We start from the raw sequence: 22,828 nt of genomic DNA on the forward strand, positions 1-22,828 counted from the left end.
ACTAGAGAATGCAAACTTTTTCTCTCTGAGAAACTCCTTAGTGTGGCACAGGTCCAGAATGCACAATTAAAAATGTGCATGAGGATCAGGGCACAAAAATACTTGCTCAGTTCAAAGTAGTTATCTTTACTATTTGTTGATACGGTAGATACTTGTAGCCTTCATATATTGAGAGCTGTGTATTAATGGGCCTGTGCACACTGTTGGGTGACCTCGTGTAATTTTCGGTATGCACATGGGTCTTAACATTTTGACGCGCATAACCAATTCGGTTTTGTATTTGCCACTTAGGTGGTCTGTGCATACGGGTATAAGACCTCTGAGTGCAGATCCGCAAACATTTGTATGTGCTGGTGCATAACACTGTGTGCATGCAGTAAAGGGTAGAATGAAGCTGCACTAAAAGTAAGAAATTTGCTACATTTCTGAGAAATACGAGGAAGTGAATACGAACTGTGATGTGTTTCATTATTTAAGTATGTAAAATAATACTTCTTAAAAAGTACTATTTACCCAATACAGGAGCCGGTCTATTAATACCTGAGTTTTCCATAAAGCACATGTGAAATTGCATTTTGCATGTACCTGTCTGAAAGTATGGGCCTTCATATATAAAAATTAAAGCCAGCATTTATATAACAAAATATACATTTATGCATATGCAAGTAACATTGAAGGCCTGCATGATATGGCCCCAGTGATCCAGAGCAAGGCTGTTCAAGCCGAGGGAGGATTTGATAACGGTCTTCAAATACATGAATGGTAATTAGACAGAGGATAGAGATGGGCTTTTTTCTGTGGCCATAAGAGACAGAACTAGGAGCAATGGCCTCAAGCTGCAGTAGGGGAAATTAGTCTGGAGATTAGGAGGAACTTTCTAACTATAAGAGGAATCAGGCATTGGGACACGCTCCCTAGAGAAGTTGTGGAATCTCCATGCTTGGAAACTTTCAAAATCAGGTTGGTTAGACACTTGGCTTGGGATGGTTTAATCAGGGATGATCCTGCCTTGAGGTTTATGAAGAGAGGTCATAGGTACTGGGCAGTCTTTGGTTCCTGTCTCTTTTGTGCGTCTGCCCCAGGCCTAGTGAAGGTCAGCGGTTTGAATGAGCAGTAGGGACGGGGTGGGCAGAAAAGAGTGCCTGTTTCTTCCTCATGTTTTATGATTTCTATTTGTCTCTTATCATCCTCACTTTCTCCCCTTTTCCCCATCTCTCTTCCCCTTGTTTTAGCATTCCTCTTTCCTCTATCATTCCTAGATCTTGCAATCACCCAGCTCATTTTACCATCTCACTTATCTTTCTGCCATAGTTAGCCATTCTCCTGTCTACTTTCAGTTCTGTCCCGGCCATTCCCCTTCCTGCATTTTGCTCTGCTCCTTCCCAATACACTACCATAGTCCACTGCTTACATACAATTCAGGAGAGGAGAGCAGAGGCATAGATGGCAGCATCTGGTCTGGACTAGTATCCATAGTGGGTGGTTGGTGCTCAGCTGAGTACTGAATATCAGTCCCAGCATGGCTCTAGCTCTGTGTGTGGGACAGGTAACTTAAGGGGTGCTCATTAGAAACATCCACAGAAGACAAGCTTAGCAGGATTAGTGTCTAACAGATCTGGGGGATGGTGGTGCCTGCAGCGCACATGCATCAGGTTTGCTCTCCTAGCTGGCTGGAGATTTTGTTTTGGGTGTACAAAACCGAGGCAACTCTCAGGACCAGGCTCTGACAATAGGGACAGTCTTGATTATTAGGGACCTGTAGTTACCCTATTTGTGTATAAAACCAGGATTTGTTCTATCTAATTAAGTGCACAGTGGGGGGGGTCTGATTGGGGTGCACAGAATGCAATAAAATTAGGATTTTGGATAGAAGCCCATATATTTTTTGCAGAGGAAACAGGGTGTTTTAGTGGCGATTTTTTTTGCTAACATAGGTAAAAGGGTAATTCAGGTTCTGCCAAGTAAGCAAAATCCCTGTAAGTTAATGAAGAGTTAAAATTGAGTTTTTAATAGTGCAAAAGTCAGGAATATCAGAGGTAGAGTTACTATCCGTTCTACCTCCTTGCATACATTCATTACAACAAGGCCATTCATTAGCATACTGAAATAGGCTTAGAATGACTTTGTTTTTAGTAAACAAAGTGTGTTTTAAATTTCTTGCCTTTGAATGTCATTCTTGCAAGCCTCAAAACCAATCAAGCGATTTTTAGTTGTTTTCTCATTTTTATGTAATTTAACATAGACAGAAACAATCCTTTCCTAAAGCGTGTCCACAAATCCCTTTGGAAATGAAAAACAAAACACCTCACACAACAACTCACTCCCTTCACTAGTTACATTGAAGGGTCTTTGAGGTGGTTAAATATGTCTGGCCAATCCTCATTTATACTCTCTGTGTTCGGCCCAAGAGGGTCCATAAGATTAAAAAGCCTGCTGGATGATTGACAGTCTTCCAAAAGGACTAAAGCAAGAAGCAAGGATGTAGTAATTAGAGAAATAGCTGAGCTTTATCTCACCACCCAAACTTTTCACATCTCCTTGCTTTAACAGCCAAAAGTTCCTTGCACAGATTGGTTTCATGCTTTGAGAAGCAGCAGCTAGACAGAAACTTCACATTGAGATCTGTCATCAAACAGCGCTGCAAATTTCAAAGCAACGTTGCGTTCAGTCAAGCGGAACCATTGGCTCGTTCCTGCAACCCGCAGTAACCAAGAGAAATTAGTATAATTCCCCTATGCCCGTTACGTAAAAAAATAGAAGTCATGTCGTAACATGGCCAGAACTCTTTGATTTCCACTGACTTACATTTTATTTTGTGTGTTACAACTTTGGTGAGATCTCTGATAGGACTGAAATCAGACCATTACTTTCTCATTTTTTTTTTTAGGTATAAGAGCTAACACAGCTATAACATATATTGAATATTCATTATCCTGACCCTACAATGTGATACACAAAATGGAAAGAGAAAATGAACATTCAGGTCTCATAACGTGGATTGTACCTACTGCCCTTCACATGTCACTGTTTTGGAAAAGGATCACTCTTTTTCAGAACTGATAGCAGTGAACTGCCTTTTCGTGGTTTTAAATAGGGTAAAATAGAAATTTAGAGTGTCAGAATCCCCATTTGGCCATTTGTTTTGTTCTTTATCATGGTAGGAACACCAAGCTGCATGCTCAGGTTATATACTGCAAGAGCATATTCATGCAAAGTTAGTTTTGAAAAAAGAGGAATACTAGACAGAGGCCCCAATCCTGGACAGTTTAATCCTGAACCAGTGATTCTCAACTAGCTTGCTTTGATTGGTGCTTAGCTGGTTGTTTTCAGATCATGGTTGGCTCTCAAGTGGTTCTTTGAGATCCTTTCAAGGATGCCCCAGGGTGTCGTGCAGTGTCAGCACTGGTGCGTGTGCAAACATGATTTACAAGACAAACCCAGAGATTTCAAATAGGATTCCATAGTGTTAAACATGTTCTGACCTGTTGTGGTCTTTCTGAGTTTTTGCAACAAAGAAATTGCTCTACTGTTGTTCCATAGCTAAAAAAACAAGGACAACTAATAGCTGGCATTTTGTGAGGGGTGCCTCCAGTCTAAAAAGATTGAGAACCACTGCCCCTTACCCTTGAAGGAATCCCATTGAACTGGATGGCACTACCCTAGCACTTAGTTAAGTGCCTGTTTAACCCTTCCTTGCTGGACTGGGGGCTACAAGAACAATTATGTAAAAATACTTGTTCCATTCAACCCTTGAGTGATTGCAGTACACCAGACCTAGCTCAGTCTTGCTGCTTCAACATATCCCATAAAGAGATTGGATCCCTTTCCAATATATAATTCGTCAGATAGTCACATCTGGCTAATTTGTTGGCTATTTCTGGGACAAACAAACGGGGCATGCGTGACAGAATAAGGCGATAATCTTACAAATCAAAATTAGGTTTTAACACACCTCAACCTGTGGTGATATGATGGTCAGGAGACTACCGTATTTCTAATGTGAATAACACAGCTATTTCATCAAATTCATCCCTGTTGCTACTCCAGTGACTTTAGTAAAGATATACGAGAGATGGATTTGGCTAGTCCTGTTTAATGTAGGTAAATCCACAGGCAGTATTAAAAGAATGTCAGCTAATTCTTTGTACTATTATGCTATGCTGTATAAAGATTCTTTATATTACTCTACATTAAACCGTGGTGGGAGAATATTTCTAGTGGCACTTCATGTTTTAAAAGAACCAGATGAAAATGTGAGTGCTAAAAATAGTACATGAGGTTTTGTTTCTTAGCAGAACAATTCAGTGTGCCCTTACATGCTTGTGAATTTTAAATATTTTAATTTGCATTGTATTGTGCAAGCTTACTTCTACTGTATTATAAATATGACCATCATTCTATTCCTGCTAATGGGATAACTACAGCCTAATGGAGACCAGATTTAAAGTAAGGTACTAATACCTGCAAAGACCATTTGGCACAGCTGGGCTAGAAGTAGTTATTTGCTACGCTTTGATTCTCTCTTTGCTTTAAAACAAGTGACATGGAGAAAGTTTCATGGTGTGTGTTTACTGTTGAATATACATTTTCTGTGCTAGTTCACTGCCACCCTATCCAAGATTAATAGAACTTAAATTTGTGTGTTCCTTTCTGCTTACACTGTATTTGTTTGAGAACATGCAAACAAGCCTTTATTTTTTAAAGCACTTCAAATTAGACTCCTACAAAAATAAAACTTGGCCAACTATTATTTGAATATTTAGGTTCTTTTCTTTTGGTTCAGTTTCAAGCACTATTTGGGGTCATTATCTTCCCAGTTATCATGCTTCCTTTTTAATTGGTTGTTGGGAAACGTTGGAGACACTGTTTCATGGTTTTTTTGGAGGTCACCACAAATGCTAAATTTACAAGACGATTTCAAGAGCTGACAGCTGTGTGGTATTGCTAAATATCCTTCAGAACCATTAAGGAGATGTGATTTTCAGAGAAATGTCTGAACATGGCCTATGTCAAAGGGTATCCTGAGCCATAATGGCTATTTTCCTTGTTTTCAGCTGAGATAAAAGACTACTAAGAGTTGCATGTTAGTATTTTGGTGCTGGTAAAAGTGGTTTACCTAGAATATATTTTAGCTTCTAGGAATGAGTTAGACAATGAAATTGATTATCTTTTATCACATTAAACATTGATGTGGCTACTAAAGATAAATAAAACATGGTGAATGAGATCAATTCTAGATTAGTTTAGTAGTACCAGATCCTTGGGACTCGCCCTCAGAGGTACAGAATGATTGCAGGCAAAGGGGTTTCCCAGGAAAGTGACTGTAAGATGCCTTAAGCCCCAGGACTCTTGGACTAATGGTTGTTGGACCAGTCCAGAAGCACAGTCTAGAATACATTCAATAGTTGTTTAACCCGGGGTTTGGCAAACTATGGGCCATGAGCCAGATCCACCCCGGGAACCTTTGGATTTGGCCCATGAGTGTGGGACTTTGGTGACATTTGGCAGCAGGGGACACCTTTTGTGGGTGCTTTACTTATGTAGGGCAAGATGAACACCAACCGCAAGCACTGTCCTTGTGCCAGGGAGGCAAGTAGTGGCAGTGGCAGGGTCCTAGTGCCAGCTGTTCTGCTTCAACCCAGGATGGGATGTACTAACTCACAGATGAAAAGGGTCACTTACCATTGGTTTAAGCTGGGCTGCCCGCTTGCAGTCCCCTAGGAGCATCCTGGCCATCCTCCCATTTCCCTAGCTAGGAGGAATATACCAGGGGAAGATGGCATAGAGCCACACTAGTCAAATGCCATCCAGAGAGCTGGCCCCAGGGGATTGACCCCTAACTAGCCAGTAATACCAATTTTAAATGCCTCTGTCCTTTAAAATAGCTTTAACAGGTGCAAGGATCTATCCCATGTGTTTTCACTAGTAGATCTGTGTGTACGCAAAAAAAAAAGAGTGCAGAGGCTTTCAGGGATCCTGGTTTTATCTGAAAAATTGCAAATTCTCTGATAACCCCCTGCCCCTGTGTAAATGTCACATACTATCTGATTTAAAAACCCAAAATCTGTGATTAAAATTAAAGGCCACTATGTATATAGGTATCAGTTGAACACAATTTTTTTTTAAATATTTTTAGTTTTAAAGCAGTTTGGAAGCTTAACAGTACCTCAATCAGTATAATAAAATTAATTCTAAATACCTATATATTTTGGCATTTAATTTTGGATTTTTTATCATGGAAAATCAGAGCTCCTGCTGAGACTGCTCTCTACACCCCAGGGAATTATGTGCCGGAGGGGGGCTCCAGCCCCCCTGCAAACCTCACTTACCTCAAAGGCTCCAAGAGGGAAGGTGAGCCTGAGCTTAAGCCCTGGCTTACTGAGAGTCTCACACCCCACCCCTTCCCCTCTCCCTCCTGCTTGGGACAGGGCTTAGGGTTTGCTGCCCTTTTTGCAAGAAGCTCTTGCAGGCTGGAACTCTGCTGGTCTGCATAAAGCTCTTTGCACAAATGGAAAATCTGCAGGTATCTTGGTTCAAATGGAAAATCCATTTTTTTTCTCTGTTAAAAGGGAAAAATCTATGTTTTTCTCTGGGAAATGGAAAACCTGGATCCCTGTTCATTAGGCTTTCGGAGACCCCACAATAGTTTCACTCATGCGCCAGCTGCGTTGTAGCCTAGTATGCTTCAGTAGTTAGAGGCAACGCCATCACCCTGATATTGTATCCATTTAGGCTAGGGCAGACATTCAAAAAGCCTGAGCCTGAATGGATTCAGTCTTTGCAGGTTAGCAGTGGCTCAGGCTAGAAGCCGTGGGGCACTACAGCAGCCCTTCTTTCCCTTCGGCAGCAGCCACTTTCCCCCTTACTTCTACTCGGGTGGCAGGGGGCTTGGCCAGAGCTGGCCAGCATGGCCCTGCTATCTGCCCACAGCTGGGGCTTCAGCTGAGGCTGGGGCTGCAGGGCTGAACTCATCTGACCTCCAGATGCTGCTGAGGGCAGAGGCAGAGAGGCTAGCCCAGGCTGGGCCCTTCCAAGTGGGCTGCAACTCAGGCTGGGGTTGTGTGGTCAAATTGCTCCTGTCTCCCTGCACCCAGGCCAGTCAGGGCTGTCATGGAGCCATGGCAGCCTTCCAGCCCCTCTGCCTGCATGCCACAATGAGCAGGTGCAGCAGGTGGAAGGCAACCGAGCTCCATGCCCTGGGCAGAAGCTACTGGGCTGAAGCTTCCCTACCACCCACCCAGAGTGGTGCGATGCAACAGGGGAAGGGGCAGCAGCAGCAGTGACTACGGCAGTGGCGGCTGGAGGCAAGGAGACCAGAACAGCCCGGCCAGCCTGCAGCTTGTGATGTGGCTGCAGCCGCCAGGTGCTGTATAGGGCAGGGGGCACAGTGGTGGCTGCAGCATGTGGCTTCCAGGCTTTGGGCCCACTGGTGCCTCTGAGCCCACTACACAGCCAGCCCTCACCTGTGCTGCTGGGCCAGGGTGTCACAGAGTCATAGCCGCCAGCCAGCTCTGGCCACACTCCCTCCCCTGCCACTGGAGTGGGGAGGCGGGGAATGGCTGACAAAGTCTGCTCCACCCTGGCCAAGCAGACCCAGGCTGCCAGTGGGACAAGGGACAGAGGGGGAGAATAAATCCCCCTCCCTCTTCCCATTTGCTTTGGGCTGAGTACAGGGGAATGCCTGACAGGGGCTGCTACACCCTGGCCAAGCAGACCCCGACTGAGGTCACCAAGTGGGAGAGTGCAGGGAGGGGAAAATAAGCCCCCTCCCTGCTCTCTGCCTCAGGGGGCCATGCCCTGCCCTTGCTCCAGCTGGAAAGCAGAGAGGTGGGGCCAGCTCTGCTATCTGGAGAAGACAGCACAGCCCAGCCCAGGGCTGAAAAGCATGAAGGGATGCTGGGGGACTCTGATTTAACTTAAATCAGGAAAGGGTCTGGGACAGACATTGCATAAACTGGGTTGACCCAAATCAGTTAAGTCTGATACTACATTCAAGCAGGTTGAGATTAAACCAGTTTTGGCCATTTTGAAATTGGCTTATGTGCACTGAACTTATGTCCTGTTACAGATTTAAACCAGTTTCTGATCACTTAAACCAGTTTATATGCAAGTTCTGTCCCTAGTGCTCACTCCTGCTGCAACCTTAAATAAATACCTAGCATGTTCAATGGTACACCCAAGGTACTGTAGTTGTACCAGTTGTCTTGGCCTTGTTTGAAACAGGCAATGGGTTTTTCCATAGGTTTGCAGACTATAACTCAAAGAGACTCCTGGCTGCCCAGCTAATGAAGTGAAAACGGCCCTATTCATAATGGACTGGTTCTTTCGCATGTCACATACTATCAAGAAGCACTCTCAGAAGTGAATACGCTTAAAAAATGCTGTACTCATTTATATTTAGACACTCCAAATTAAATAGCACAGAGTATGTGAAATAAATGAACATAAGCAAAGCAATGTTTGTATATTTTATCTGGCAGATGATTCATGCATGTTATTGAAAAGCTTTGTTACGGAGACAGGTAGAAGTAATACAACTTGCAAGCAGTCACTGTTAGAAATCATGGTCTCCATGCAGTCTCAGATGCCTTGGTAGACTTGAGTCAAGAATGCTGCTTGTTTTCAACATTATATTTTTTAATTCTGTATCTTTCTCCTTCAGCCAAATTCAAATGAACATGTTGTTACCTTTTGCTACAAATTGAAAGAAAAACATTCTTTACAACCTGCAGATAAGGTTCGGTCTATGATTCGGTAGAAGATTCTCAAGCAAGTGCTTTATTTGCAGCTGGGAAGACAGAAACACATTATACATGCTTAAAGTCAACACAAGGAAACAGAACCTCACAAACCATATTTAATATAGGTTTGATTTCCTGTGGAATGCCTTCCAGATGTTCTCACAAATAGGCCTCTAGAAAATATGGTCTGAGGTAATTTTTTGAAAACAGAAAGAGAAAATTCTGTTTTGTGTCATTGCACCAGAAAGCCATTGTTCTAATGCTTTATTACATTATCCTGTTTCATGATTTGCACCATATTTTTCAAAATTGTTTTATTACACATAAAGGTCAGTAGTATAAAAATGTTTATATTACCCTCTTGCAAATAAATCATATTGATTTAGACTTGCATTTGAGGTTACTAGTTTCCCTTTAGACCCAGAGAAACATAGTATCTTAAATTAAAATTGCCCTAATGCATGATCTTATTGTACTTAGGGGTTTTAACTGACATCAACAATCATTGGATTACAGTTTTGGCAAGTTCTTTTGTCTCACTGTACCACACACAGGGTAGGAGGTTATGTTGTGTCCCAAGCGGTTAACTTAAGTGAGAGAAGAGAAGGAAATAAAGACAAATTCCTACACTGCTGACTTGGCTTATTTTGCTTTGCTTAAGGTGCAAAACATGCCTGAAAAAAAATGGAAAATGCTTGCTTTAGATCAGTAACTTGCTTAGGAAAAGAAGGGCAGTTAAAGAAAAATCAGGGGGAAAAAGCAGATTGAAAGTCAGTATTGTTAGTTTTTTAAATGTGTTCTGTGTATGCATGTTTCACATATATGCATGTGTGCATGAAAGTATTTTGTTTTGGCTTGAATTTTTTCCAGATAGATATTTTGCTCCCAGATGAATTAATTATTCTTTCAAAAACAATTGCATCAGGGATGGAATATCTGTATAAAGTGAAATTGCAAAGCAATACGTTTAATAATAAGGAAAACATTACAGGAAAATAGCTCCTTTTTCAGTTAGCACCGGAAAGTAGGGATGAAAAAATCTGAGTGCTTCCATTTCTCGCAGCAACTGAAAGTGCCAGTCATCAGCTAATTTGAAAGAAACTGATTTTTATGTATCACTCTTGGGGCAAAAAAGCAAGGCCTTTCGTATTGTTCTGTCTTCAGCCACCAAAGAAATGCAAACACTGAACTGTGAATGTTTGTGAACAAAAAAAAATCCTAAAGAAAACTAATTAGTTCTCTAAAGACAAAAGGTGCTGGTTAATTAATGTACATAACTATATTTTGCCTTTTTATAACTAATTTAAGATCGGTTAAAATTCATAGCTCCACACAATTTCTCAAGGGTGTGTGCTCACTTAGAGAAGTAGATATGATACAGTTTAAAATTGCACAGGTTTAAAGTCTATTAAAAGAAAATCTGCACAGTTGTCCAGTCTAAACCACCAGGTACAAGGAAGAATCCTCCCTCCAGTCTTAAAGGGTCAGTTGTGTGGGTCGGCGGGGGTCGTACTGAAACAATACCAGGTAACTCAGGACTGTTCACAACCACAGAGGAGGACACTAGATTTCCACATGCTAACTATGCTTCAGGTTTTTTCCCCCCTAATTGGAAGTAGTAATCACTGTATACAAATATTCACGTCTTTGGTTTGACATTTTCCAGTGTCAGGTTTATCCCTTTCTTCTGTTTGAATTTTGATGAAGCGCCTCCCTTATGCGTCTGTTGTGTCTGCCAAATGGTGTCTAGACACTAGAGCAGGTTTGACTAATTAGCGTAGTCACCCTGGTCGTTTTTGACTGTGGTGTTTACATACCCTGTATATTACAGTGGCTGAGCCATACATGGGGATCTAGATGGAAGGCAGAAAAGGGTATGCAGTTGGGAGGAGGCGTCTCTGCTTTATCTGGAAAGGATTCAGTAATCTCTGTGCTACACTTGTCACATCTGGAAGGTGCTCATTGACTCATTTACTCCCCCAAACCTATGGATTTGAGAGAACTGTTATACACATGCTTCTAGTAGTACACAGCAGCATCTTCTGCAGGCTCTCAGATCATACACTTGAGCAGTTTGGGGATTTCAAACTGGAGAGAGGGTGTTGATTATGTTCCTACTTGATAGAAGGAAGCGCCTCTGAGGTTGGGGAGGTGAAACCTGTACAGCAGCTCTGAAAACTGAGGGCTTAGGAGCCTGATGAATCCAAAATTGTGATTGCAACCCCCCCCCCCCCCCCCGCACCCCGGGCTCAACAGCCCCTAACTCCCAAGGTGTCTAAACTCACTCAGACCTAAAGTTCCCTTGGCATCTGCAATTCTGCCTCGACACATGACCAGAACAGCTATGCACCTCACTTTACCTAGGCTTGACTGAGACTCAGACACTAGGTGGAGCAGTATTGACATCCACAGAAGGACCCAATCATGAATATGATTTGGCACTTCACAATACACAATCCTAGCTGCTTGCTTTTGCAAACTTAGGACCTTGTGATACGTTACACTGAGGTGCACAAATGTTGATCAGTGTTAGTGCTAGCTCCACTTTGGAGCAATCACACTTCCGGCCAGCAGGGGCCTGGAGGACTGAAAGGTAAGTACACCTCCCCCCCCCCATTCTGGGCTCCACCTTGCCTGTGGAGCTCCCCTGGTTTCCCCCTCCCCCCAGCATACTTGTGGCTGCCTGCACTGTCTGTCCCAGGACAGCGGTCAAGAAAGGGTTAAGCTGCTTGCCAGGCCTTATAAACCTCCAGGGATGGAGATTCCACCACCCCTCTAGGTAATTTGTCCCACTGCTTAACCACACTATTAGTGAGGGTTTTTCCTAATATCCAACCTAAACCTCCCTTGCTGTAACTTGAGACCATTGCTCTTTGTTCTGTCACCTGCCACCACTGAGAACAGTCCAGCTCCATCCTCTTTTGAACCACCCCACAGGTAATTAAAGGCTACTATTAAAACCCCTCTTAGGCTTCTCTTCTCTAAACTAAATAAACCTAGTTCCCTTAGCCTCTCCTCAGAAGTCATGTGCCCCAGCCCCCAAACCATTTTTGTTGCTCTTTACTGGACTCTCTCCAACTTGCCGACATCCTTTCTGAAGTGGGGGGCCCAAAACTGGACATAGTACGTTAGATGTGGCCACACCAGTGCAGAATAATTACTTCTCTCGAACTGCTGGCAACGCTTTTACTAATGTAGCCCAGTATGCTGTTAGCTTTCTTGACGACAAGGGCACACTGGTGACTCATATCCAGCTTATTGTCCACTGCTTATTAACCCCCAGAGATTTCAGACAGAAGTTCAGGGGCATTTTCAGACTTTTAAAGCAGGTTAAAAGCAGGTTAAATGCCTTTTGCACCGCTTTAATGGCATTGCTGTTTGCACATCTGGCAGTGTATTGCCACTGTAGCACTTTGGTAGCGTAATGCACCTTAAATGACTTTGGGAAGCGGCAAATGACTTTGGGGCGCTGCAAAGTAAAACACCTCCAAGGAGTTTTAGTTTCTAAACCCTACAGCTGTGGAGAGAAGTACCTGGCCCTATGCAGCTCAGGGGCTGTACAGGCAGCCCAGAAGCAGCCCAGGAAGATAGGCTCCATAGAAGGAAAAAAACAAAAACGATGAGCCTGATTCTTCTCTCCCCCTCCCCCCCCCCCCCGAGCCTGCCTGCAGGAGCTGTGCAGGGGCCCGGTGCTTCCCTCTGTGGGTGTGGTGCCCCCCCAGGACTGCCCCAGCTGGGTATCTGTGGGTGGGGTCTGCCACTGCCCCAGTGAGAAACACCAGCTCCCCTCCCCAGCTCAGCGACCGCTCTGCCCACCAGTAGCTCTCTGTCCCCTCCCCACCACTGGAGAGGCAGGTAAGGATCAGGCTCTGACACGGGTGTACATGACACAGGGGTTTACTTTGCCCTAAATTGAAGCGTGTATGTGACAGGCGGCCGTCTTCGGTGGCATTTTTTTTTTTAAATATGCCGGTACGTGGGCCCCTGTCAAGTCTTGCTGGATTTTTCTTCTCTGGGGATCAGCTCCCCCCCACCCCCTTCCTTTACTCGCCTGCCATGACTTGATGTTACTTGGTTCTAAAGAAAGAGGTAGGCTAACCCACAGGTTCCCAGACAGGCTCCAGGCTCATCACCTATAGGATAATGAGGTGTTGCTTTAAGGGCAAAAATGCATGCTCCTACCTCCCCTTTGATGTGCCCCGTGCCTCACAGATAGTTTTATAAATTTCTCTTTATGTTGGGGTCTCAGCCGCTGTGGGCTTACCCTATCTCTCTCTAGCTAGGCCTGTCAGTCAAAACCCACTAATCAGGGCTTGACACTGAGGCTCTAGCTAACTCAATTGGGCTCAAGGCCCTCCGTTCCATCCTCTCCACGACACCAGGCCTATTGGCCCTTTTACACTGTGCACCCTTGTGGCACCAGACTGTTGGGGCCTCAGCCCCCTTTGGCTTTCCCCCTCTTTCCGTAGTTAGGGCCTTTCGCCTAAGTCCACCCAGTAGGACCTGGCTTCAAGGCTCCTATCTCCCCTTAAAGCAACTTGGGGTTCATGGCCCTAGTGCGGCACCCCTAGTGCAGCAGGGCTTCTTGAGCCCTCTATCACGATGCGCCTTGGTGCTAATGAGTCCTCCTCCATCCCTACACAGCAGCCATAAACCACCGGTATTTTTAACATCAAACTTAAACTATAGACTCCTATGGCCATATAATGAAAATAATAATAAAGAAATAAGAGAGGCAAAGTGCCCACTTATTTTGTGATTGTGCTTCTGTCTCAGGGTGGCGTATTCTTCCCAAAGAGGCTGCTGTAGCTGCCCCGTAGTCATCAGGAGTCCCCCTTTCTGCTGCCTCTCTGGCCTTCTCCACTTGCAGTTTATATGGTTCTGGGCTTCCCCTTCCTGTCACTTGACCAGTTGGCAGGGCTCAATCCTTAACCCCTACTTGACCGGCCGGCCAAGCCCGGAAGGTTCTGGATTTAAAGGGGCTGCCCTGTTTCTTGGTAACAGGGCTAGGGTTCCCTGTTACAGTGTATTTTAAAAAAAACACTGCTTCAATTTAGGGAGAATTAAACCCCCATGTCATGTACAACCCCCCTGGTATATCAATTTAGCTTAAATCAGTTAAGTCTGATACTACATCCATCCAGGTTTATCTTAAACTGGTTTTGGCCATTTTGAAAGCAGTTTAAGTACACTGAACTTCTGTTGCGTTACAGATCTGAACTGGTTTCTAATCACTTATACCAGTCTATGTGTAACTTCTGTCCCTAGTCCTTGAGTTAAGCAGCATGGTATGTTCCCTGGAGCATTTTCATTGCTGCGTTTTTAGGTTTAGTACATGCATGTGGAAGCAGGTGCTCAGGACTATGCTGTGTAGCGAAGCCTGAGAGTACCGGGGCCATGGTATAAAGCAGTGGCTTTCAAATTTTTTTATCTCTAAAATTTACTGCTCTTACCTGCTACACCCAATGTATCTGTGCATATTAATTCTTTAGGAAGTGTTGACACAGATGTTAGTGTGCAGCACTATTACTCTGTCTGCACTAACCAATCAGAAGTTGTACTACCATTTTTAAAAATGTAGATGCGCACCCTTGGCAAAGCACTGAATAGTCCCGGGGCTATATGCATATCCCAGTTTATAAACTGCTGGTATAGAATTTGGAACCCAAGTGCTTGTCAGCAATTCACGAAACAACTATTGGCATCTTTAGGCACCTAAATACCTTTGAAAACCTGGCCCCACTTCAGGAAGGCATTTAAGTACGTCTAAGTTTGAAGCTTAAAGTTCAGTGTGTTCCTAAGTGCTTTCTTGAATAGGGACGTTTTCCTCAATGGGGACCTGTATTCTTAAAGAAACAGTGGTTTTTAAAATACAGATGAAGCAAAAAGGAGGTGATGATAGTGAAATATGTGGGATTAATAAAATACACATTAATCTTCCATAGCCACAGGTACCAAAATTATTAGTACTCTCTTTATGGAAATCTGACCTGCTAATTACCAGCCAGAGTCTGGGTTACAGATTAGAAAGTTTAATTCCATCTCATTTTAAAGTCTGAATATTTCAGGCAAGGAAAACAGCATCACAGTTAGTAGTTTATATCCACTGCGCACTTCCCCAGTGGGCAACTTGCTCTTAACACTGTTTCCTTGTTGTCATGAAGCATTCTAGGTTCCCAAGCATGGTCTTGTGATTAGAAGGCTGGACTAAGAGACCTGTTTGGTTCTCTGCTGTGCTGCAGATGTTGTATGGCTTTAGGATAGTCAATTTATCTCCCAGTTCATCATCTGAGATAACCCTTTTCCCTGATGTTGTTTACCACCAGAGGTCATACATGATGTATGTAGTTAGTCCCCTAATAAGGACTAGCCTTGAAGGCATTACTGCAGTACAAATGCATAGGCTCCAGCAAAGGATTCTCATCTTCTAGATAAAAATCATTTGCCTAAATTAAAGCTAAACTGGCAGACTTCTAGTGACTGTGTTAAGTGCACAGTGCCAAGCTCCAAAGTAGCAAATTCTTATTAAAAATATTCCCCTGGAGATTTCTTTATAGAGGTCCCTGTTTCTATCAGTTTCTCTGCTTAAGACACTTGATTTAGTCAGGGCATAAAAAAATAAGATAAAAGCAGCCTTTAGGTTATCCTTTCTTCACAAAAGAAGAGCTAAACACTAATATATTGGATCGAGGGAGAATTGAAAAAGTTTATTCCTCACTTATAAAATATGCTGACGGGCAAACCAACATCACTGCTGTGCTCTAAGGAGCATGATAAGCCTATTTGAACATAGGTGTGGTTCATGGGAATGGCTGGAGTCTTCAGCATGCTTCTTTGGTTGTGACTGCTCTGTCTTGAGGGCTCCCACTTTTTTGGCTTTGTGACCTCTCCCTACATTTCTTTTAAAAGTCTGCCTCTCTCTTGAGTTCCCAGTGCCTTGAGACCTCTTGATCCTGTTCACAAATCCGTCTCAAACCCTGGCACATTCGAAGTCAAATGCCAAAACTCTCACTGACTGCAGTTCTTCCAGGTGTGCAATTATTCCATCTGCTTTTCCGTATACCGTTTCCCCAGACTCTTTGGGTAAAACGCGAGTTTTTGCATCTGCCTTGCCTTTTTGCCTTCAATCTTAGATTAGGACTACTTCCTTAGCAAAGTGAGCCAGAAATAATAGCATTTCAACAAGGCACATTGTTTCACCAACATTCTCAGCTGAACGTATAAAATTACTGTTACTGTTTGAACCACAATTCAGACCTCCAAACCAATCTTTATTTGAGTCTTAAAATACCATGTGCTATGCTTTCAGCAATGGTAGGCTTCTTTTACATTGTCTTTCAGATCAGAAGCTTTGAGGTGTTAGCCCCAGGACTATAAGTGAAGTAGGTTTGGCGGCCTTAGCTTAGTCTCTGGTAGGCTGGTGCGAAGCAGCTAGTATTCACTTCGGATTTGGATTTGGCCGATTCGGGGGACAGAGATTCGATTCGGTGATTCGAATCACTGTCCCCAAACAATTCAGCCAGATCTGATTCAGATATTCAGCTGCTGCTGAATCAGCTGAATCACATTGAAGCTCTCCAAATCTTTCCCCCCATGGTCCCCTCCCCTAGTACCTACCAACTCTGAGTCCAGCTCCAGCTCCCTGCTGCAGCCACTGGAGACTGCCCGAATCACTGAAGCTCTCCAAATCTTTTCCAAATCAATCCAGAGAGCTTTGAATTGATTTGGGCCTTTTTATTGGTCCCCTGATTCAATTCAGATTTGGAGATTTAGCCACCGAATCGGGCCGAATCTCCTCCAAATCAAATTGGTATCCGAAGCTTCGCACAGCCCTAGTCTCTGGTGAAAAAGTCATCCACAGTCATATCTGGTGTAGTTAGTAAACAGTTAAAGAATGAAAGTAGCATGGAAACTGAATGATCATTTGTCTCAAAGAGAGAGAGCACGCATCTCTGATCCTGCCAGGTCAGGGAAAACAGTTATTGTCAGGGTAGTTCAGTGCTGCTTGGACCATAGCTGTCTGAACTATATTTGGCTTTTGAAAACTTAGATGTGCAGTGCTACCAGATCATTAACTTTCATGACCACAAAAATTCTTTAGAAATTAACACTGAAATCAACCTGTATAAAATGTGAATCAGTTGAGCATTTCTCAGCCTCTTTAAGGGTTTATTACAACAAATAAATTCTTTCAACAGACTGTGTAGTAAATGACCAGTGTTATTACATAGTTATTGGAGTTTAAAACATTTAGAGATGGGGAGTGTATTCGGTAAGCTCTGGACCAGTGCACTTCTTTGTCAACAGGAAAATGGACAAATCTAAACATTGTAATGCCTGCCAAAGTATACTGAGGCTTTTCAAGATACTAATCTCTTTACCTGCAGCTAAAAACGGTCTTGAGATAGAAACTTCACATATTTATACAAATAATGAATCTGAACTCTGCAGACCTTTTTTTGCTTTAACATACAAATACTTTACACGTAGCAATTTCTGCCCTTTACCATTTGCAGAGATTTTGCACCACACCCATTTAATATGTTCTTTTTTTTCAGAAAGGTTTGCTCACATGTTAAAACATAATTTATAAAAATAGTATGCTCAATAACCTTATACACTTCAAATAAGCTCTCCTCTCAACAATCTCTCAAGATTGCTTTCACAGTTACTAACTAAAGTATTGATAGAGGAACCAGTCACCAAAGAGTTTGCTTATACTAATTCTTCCCATGGTGTTCTCATCTTCCTTTTACCCTTTAAATATTAGAGGTCTCAAAGGAATGCACTTACCACTTTTCTGGCTCCAGCACATTCAGTATAGTCTGACTTGAAAAGTATTGGGTTTGTGAAAATTTAGAGAGTATATATCATTCTATAGGATCAACCTGAGGACCTGGAGAGAGACTGTTTGACTCTGCAAAGATGTTAAAATGGATGGGGACATAGAAGTTCATTTCTGACCCTTTGGACAGGAGGATTAATGAAGGAAGGAGGATAAAATAGACAAGTTAAATGGGAGTTAGAAACGGCCAAAACTGTCTTGGTGCCAGTGAGTAGATTTTAGTGAGAGTCACAACTATATAAGAACCAAGGATATAGATGGAAAAAGTCTAGATACCATTTGAATAACCATCTTTTATAGGTGCTTCTCTGTACTAAGCCTGTGAACCTTTTGAAGTTTCCCCATCACAACTTACAACCCAAATAAGCATGTGCATCCATTCCCTTTTCAGAACTGGTGAAACAATAATAGCAGACAAAATTAATGAGTCTCTGGAGCTTGTCACCAAATAAAACTGAGTAAAATCTGTGCAAAGCAGTTGGCCCTAGCTATTTTTTCTGTTCTCTTTAAAAAGATTATACTGCATATCTACATAATTTTAGAGCAGTCATAGGCAATATTTAGTACTTCCAGTCCTGTAATGCTTCAAAATGCTTTGGAAAGATTAATTAAATAATCCTCTAACATCTTGAATGACTAAACGGCAAGGGTAATTTCATCCCCATTTCACAGAGGAGAAGATTGAGGCAAAGGAAGCTAATAGCTGTTGTTTAAACAATGCCTCAGCGGTGCATTATATCTTATAAGTAAGGAAAGAGGTCCCTGCCCCAAATAGCTAACAGCCTAATTAAATCACCAGAACAGGCAAAGATGGAGGGGCCATGGAGAGACCATGATCCTGCTCCTTTAAAAACTGTTGCATTTTAGTCTCAGTACCAGGCCTTTTAATGATGAAATTTAACTCTGGAGTTCTGTCTCCCAGTGTTTTTCCTGGATCTCTAAAATAATAGGCAGTCACAATTTGCAGGTAGATAGTGCTCTTTCACTCCTAGATCTCAAAGCACTTTTTGAAGGTGGGAAAATATTTCTTCCTGATTTAGAGTCATTGAGGTAAGTGAACATCATGCTGTTGTTCAGTACAGAGTTGGGAATAAAACTTGTTTTTCCAGACTCCGGACCCTGAACTTCATTCAGAAGACCCCTAGTAAGTGTACCTTTCCAAGGGCACAAGGTTTTCTCCTGCAGCTTTGCCCCGGGGCACTATGCATGCTAGGCCATCCAGTGCCACTGCTCTCCTTGGGTTTGCTCTCCTGTTCTCTTGACTATGCAGAACGGGGGCACCCCATTCCAGGAGCGCGTGGAGTTGCATTATAACAGTGCTTGACATCAGGCAGGCAATGAGGGGAGGCTGAGCAAGAAGGTGTACTACATAATCAATAAACCAGCATATATCATGCTCTCTCTATATAGATTTTCTTCCAGATTTGATATTCTCTAGTCAGAGTTCAGAGTCGTAAAAAGTGAGTATTTTAATGATGGATTCTTTTGGTTCTGCCTTTCTTTGGTGGGAAAGTGCACAGTCCTTTGGTGTAAGGCCCACATTTCCCTGTGCAGTGTTACTTTCTTTGAGTTCATACTTCATGCTCCTCCCTTCCAGACTGTGCAGATGTACTCCAAATTTAGGCAAGAGGGGGTTTTAGATGGGAACTACATCCGCTTAAACATATGCAATGCTTATATGTGAGAAAAAGAAAATGAAACACTGACAAAAAATAAAAGAGAAGTGCAAAAGGTAAGGCTGCCTATTGGCTTTATTTTTAAAGATATGCATTTTTTTTCTTACCATATTGCAGATCTCGCCTTGCAGATTTTTTCACAAACTGCCAGCCTGAGTCACGGTCTATTAGTAGCTGTCTGAAGGAAAACTATGCCGACTGCCTCCTCGCTTACTCGGGGCTTATTGGTAAGAATTTTATGGGGGACGGGCCTTCTCTTTCTCTCTCTCTCTGCCAAGAGAACAAGCTATATCTTGAAGGCCCACTGAAAACAAAGCAGAAGTTCATATCCATATTGTGCCATCAGATTGTAGGCACAGTTCCACAATTAGATGAATGGTCTCTTGTCTGAAAGCTCAGAGATTCAGGGATAAATAAGTCTGTGCAGTTGTCCAAAATAAGGTTGGAGGATAAGGGGAAGAGGGGTTTTTAAATTTGAAGAAAAGGGTTGTGGCAATACATGCAAGTAAATCATACAAAGCAAAGCTGATTGGGGGTTGTTAAAATGGAACAAAATAATATCGTAAGGAGTTAAGTAGAATAGGTGAAGCTGCCGCTTGATGTTGTTTGCAACTCTCATCAGAAAGTCAGGTGAAATGCCTATCGATATATTTAGGGAAAGCTCATGGTGTATTTGAAAAATGAGGCAGCAATACAGCAATTCAATCCCATTTCACTTCCACCAGCTCTGATTTCCATGATCTCCCCATGTCCCTTTTAAGGGTTTTCTGAGATGCCTGTCAGCGGAAGTGAACTGAGAGCAAATTTATCTCCTGAAATCCTCTCCTTCCCTAACATAATTCATTTTGCCCACTGTCACCTGGCTGACTGTCAGCCTGCTCAGGGATGCTGCTTATACGCGGGTCGGATTCCACGTCCCACTCGTTCTGTTTGATTCCTCAATGAGAAAGCTCATCTCAGGGAAGTGAACTTTCTGCAGACATATCATGGTTGGGCAATAAAGAATGAGTGAGTGTCAAAACTCTGAAACAAGCACATTTGGAAAAAAAAAAAGACTACTCTTTCAAGCTTGCAGCCTGCACTTGCCATGATTCAGACATAGCCCCTTCTGTTAGGTGTGAAGGTTTCAGCTGAGCCCCTGAAGCAGATCCTGCTGTTAAATAAATGTCTTCCGAGATGCTGTCCAAAACAAACCATTAACAAAATAGAATGGTCTTGCTGGAAAAGGAAGCTAAAAGCAGGGCCCTGTGTAAAACGAATCAACAATACTGAATGCATTACTGTACCACCTAATGAAAGCGGTAAATATGCATAGGGACTAATAAGAGAAGATGAGGTTTCAAAGAGCATGCTCCAAGATTTAACAGAAAAATATCATGCAGAAACAAGACCTGAAATGATAAGAAGTCATTTGACTCAACAAAGAATTGGGCCGCTTAGCAATCCAGTCCAGTGAATGAAAGTAAGGAGACTAGCTGCTGGTGAGGAGTAATTCTGATCGTAATAGGTGTCTGCAGATGAGAGCTGCCAGCAAGTTGTTGCTGGATTTTGCAAAGCACTTTATTGGCCCATTTTGCAATTTAACCTTAAGGATGACCCAGTTCGTGTGGACAGGTGGTTTTGCGTTCCTATGGGCGATGATACTGCAAAAAAACCCCACTTTCTGACATCAGAGACATGAAATGGATCCCTAAGGAAGTGAAATCAAACGGAGATTTAACTTCTGAAGGGGAAATAAACATTTTTCTTCTTTCCTAACAGCCCCCAGACACATGCAAGAAGATGGGAGCTGACTAATGTTACAAGGGTTTATGCCTCTCAGCTTTAACGCTGATAAACCAAGGCGCACACCAAAATGAAAGTGCCGTTTTCTGGAACAAGATGGTCTTCATTCTGTTCTCAGTGAGACTGGTATAAATCTGAAATAAATTCGACTGAAAACCCTTCAAATGTCCAAGTCTGCCTGAGATCAAAATCTGGGCTAGAATTTTTCTACTGACCCGGGTAAAAAACCATGTAACTATACAAGAAGAGAGTGACATTTTAATTTTTTTACTTCTCAAGGCAAACTATTGCAGATTTATTTGTTCCTCTGAAAGCCAGGGGGCTCTGGCTGATGTGGTTAAGACAAAGTACAATTTCCTTTATTTGTTTAATAAGCGGTTGCAGAAAAAGTGAAGAGTTAGAAGCAAGATGTTGTAAAAGTAATATTTATTTCAGGAAAAGGAAGGTTCACCATGGGTCTTTCTGCTCATAGATATAATGAGGTAAATAAGAGGTAGCTGGACTGAAATCAGTGGAACTACAATTCAAATAAAACTTGGTGTGAGTGAGACACTCAGGCCTGTTTTTGTGAGGGAGGTCCTATACCAGATGAACAGAGAACAGACTGGATCGGTACTTTTCTGGATTATGCCATGGTGTGATGTATGGTGCATTATGTTTTACAGAAATACTGACCACCACAGTTTGTAATTTTGGGCTGTTTTTTATATGTTTATAAAAATCGGTAAATGCATTTGTTTTTGAAGTGCTAACCTGCCAGGGGAAAGATACAGGATTATTTCATGTAGAAGAAGCCTAGAGATACCAAAGTGCAAAAATAACCTATTTTTTACATCTCTGTCAAGCACGCTGTACCTCCCTCTGACATCACACTGATGTGACCCCCTGTAACTCCACTGATTTCCAAATGAAACTTTTAATTTATTTTTTTTAATTCATTTTCCCTTACTTGTTTTTGGCATCCTACCCTTCCCCTCCCTAGGATTGCATAGGAATTTGCATCAGTAAACTGGGACCTTAGGATGGGGCATATATCATTCTGATCCTGTTACAAGTACCTGAGCTTTTGGCTCAGACCCAGTGACTCCTGTTCTCCCTTTTTGCTGAGCTTCATTTTGTTCCTGCATTCTGCAATAGGAACTCCCTACCTTGCCGATGTTCCTGTTGCAGGGCATAGATTCTCATTAAGTTTAACAGTTCCTGCTGGGCCTGGGCCAATTCCACTAGTTAAATTATACTAGGGTCACACTTGGGTTAGAGGAACTTAGTTAAACTTTTTTCCCCCACTGTTAATAGCTCCTGAGCCAAGTTGGCTCATGTGCCGAGTTCCAGATCACTTCTACCTCTGTTGAGAGTGCTATAGAAAATTTGAAATTGTAAAAATAATAGGCTAATTGTGTCCTATTTTACTCCCTTCTGCTGTGGTTCCCTGATCTGTTAGTGTCCTTCAGCAAAATTTCCAGGATGCCAGCTTAAGACGCACACACAAAAAATAAAGCAGAAAAAACCCACCACCCTAGGAAACCAAATGTATAATCTGCTTGGGTTCATATCTGCCCCCAGGTTTAAATGATAGACTGATTTTCCACTAGCTGCTGTTTCAGCCACTTTGGGTTTTCTGCTGTATATACAGTTCATGTTTTGTATATACATGTTCCTTGTCCTGCCTTCCTGCTGACGCTAATCGTAGCATGAGATCGCTTCTGCTTTCGCCCCGTATTTAGTTCCGCCTTTATGACCTTATTTCTTCTTTGTTGTGAAAGTCTTGCTTTAGAGGCCCC

The 22,828-nt window shown here is 42.7% G+C and overlaps 1 protein-coding gene across 2 annotated transcripts in view; it reads left to right on the forward strand.

The window, feature by feature from the left end:
• Positions 1–22,828, forward strand: part of GFRA1 (GDNF family receptor alpha 1) — a 219,260-nt gene that overhangs the window by 139,111 nt on the left and 57,321 nt on the right. For both annotated transcript variants that reach the window (XM_014594635.3, XM_019485922.2), the window contains exon 5: positions 19,380–19,489. In XM_014594635.3, coding sequence (XP_014450121.1) covers positions 19,380–19,489 — 110 coding nt within the window. The remainder of the gene's footprint in view (positions 1–19,379; positions 19,490–22,828) is intronic.

This window comes from Alligator mississippiensis, chromosome 6 (genome assembly GCF_030867095.1).
Source record: "Alligator mississippiensis isolate rAllMis1 chromosome 6, rAllMis1, whole genome shotgun sequence".
Classification (NCBI taxonomy): Eukaryota; Metazoa; Chordata; order Crocodylia; family Alligatoridae; genus Alligator; species Alligator mississippiensis.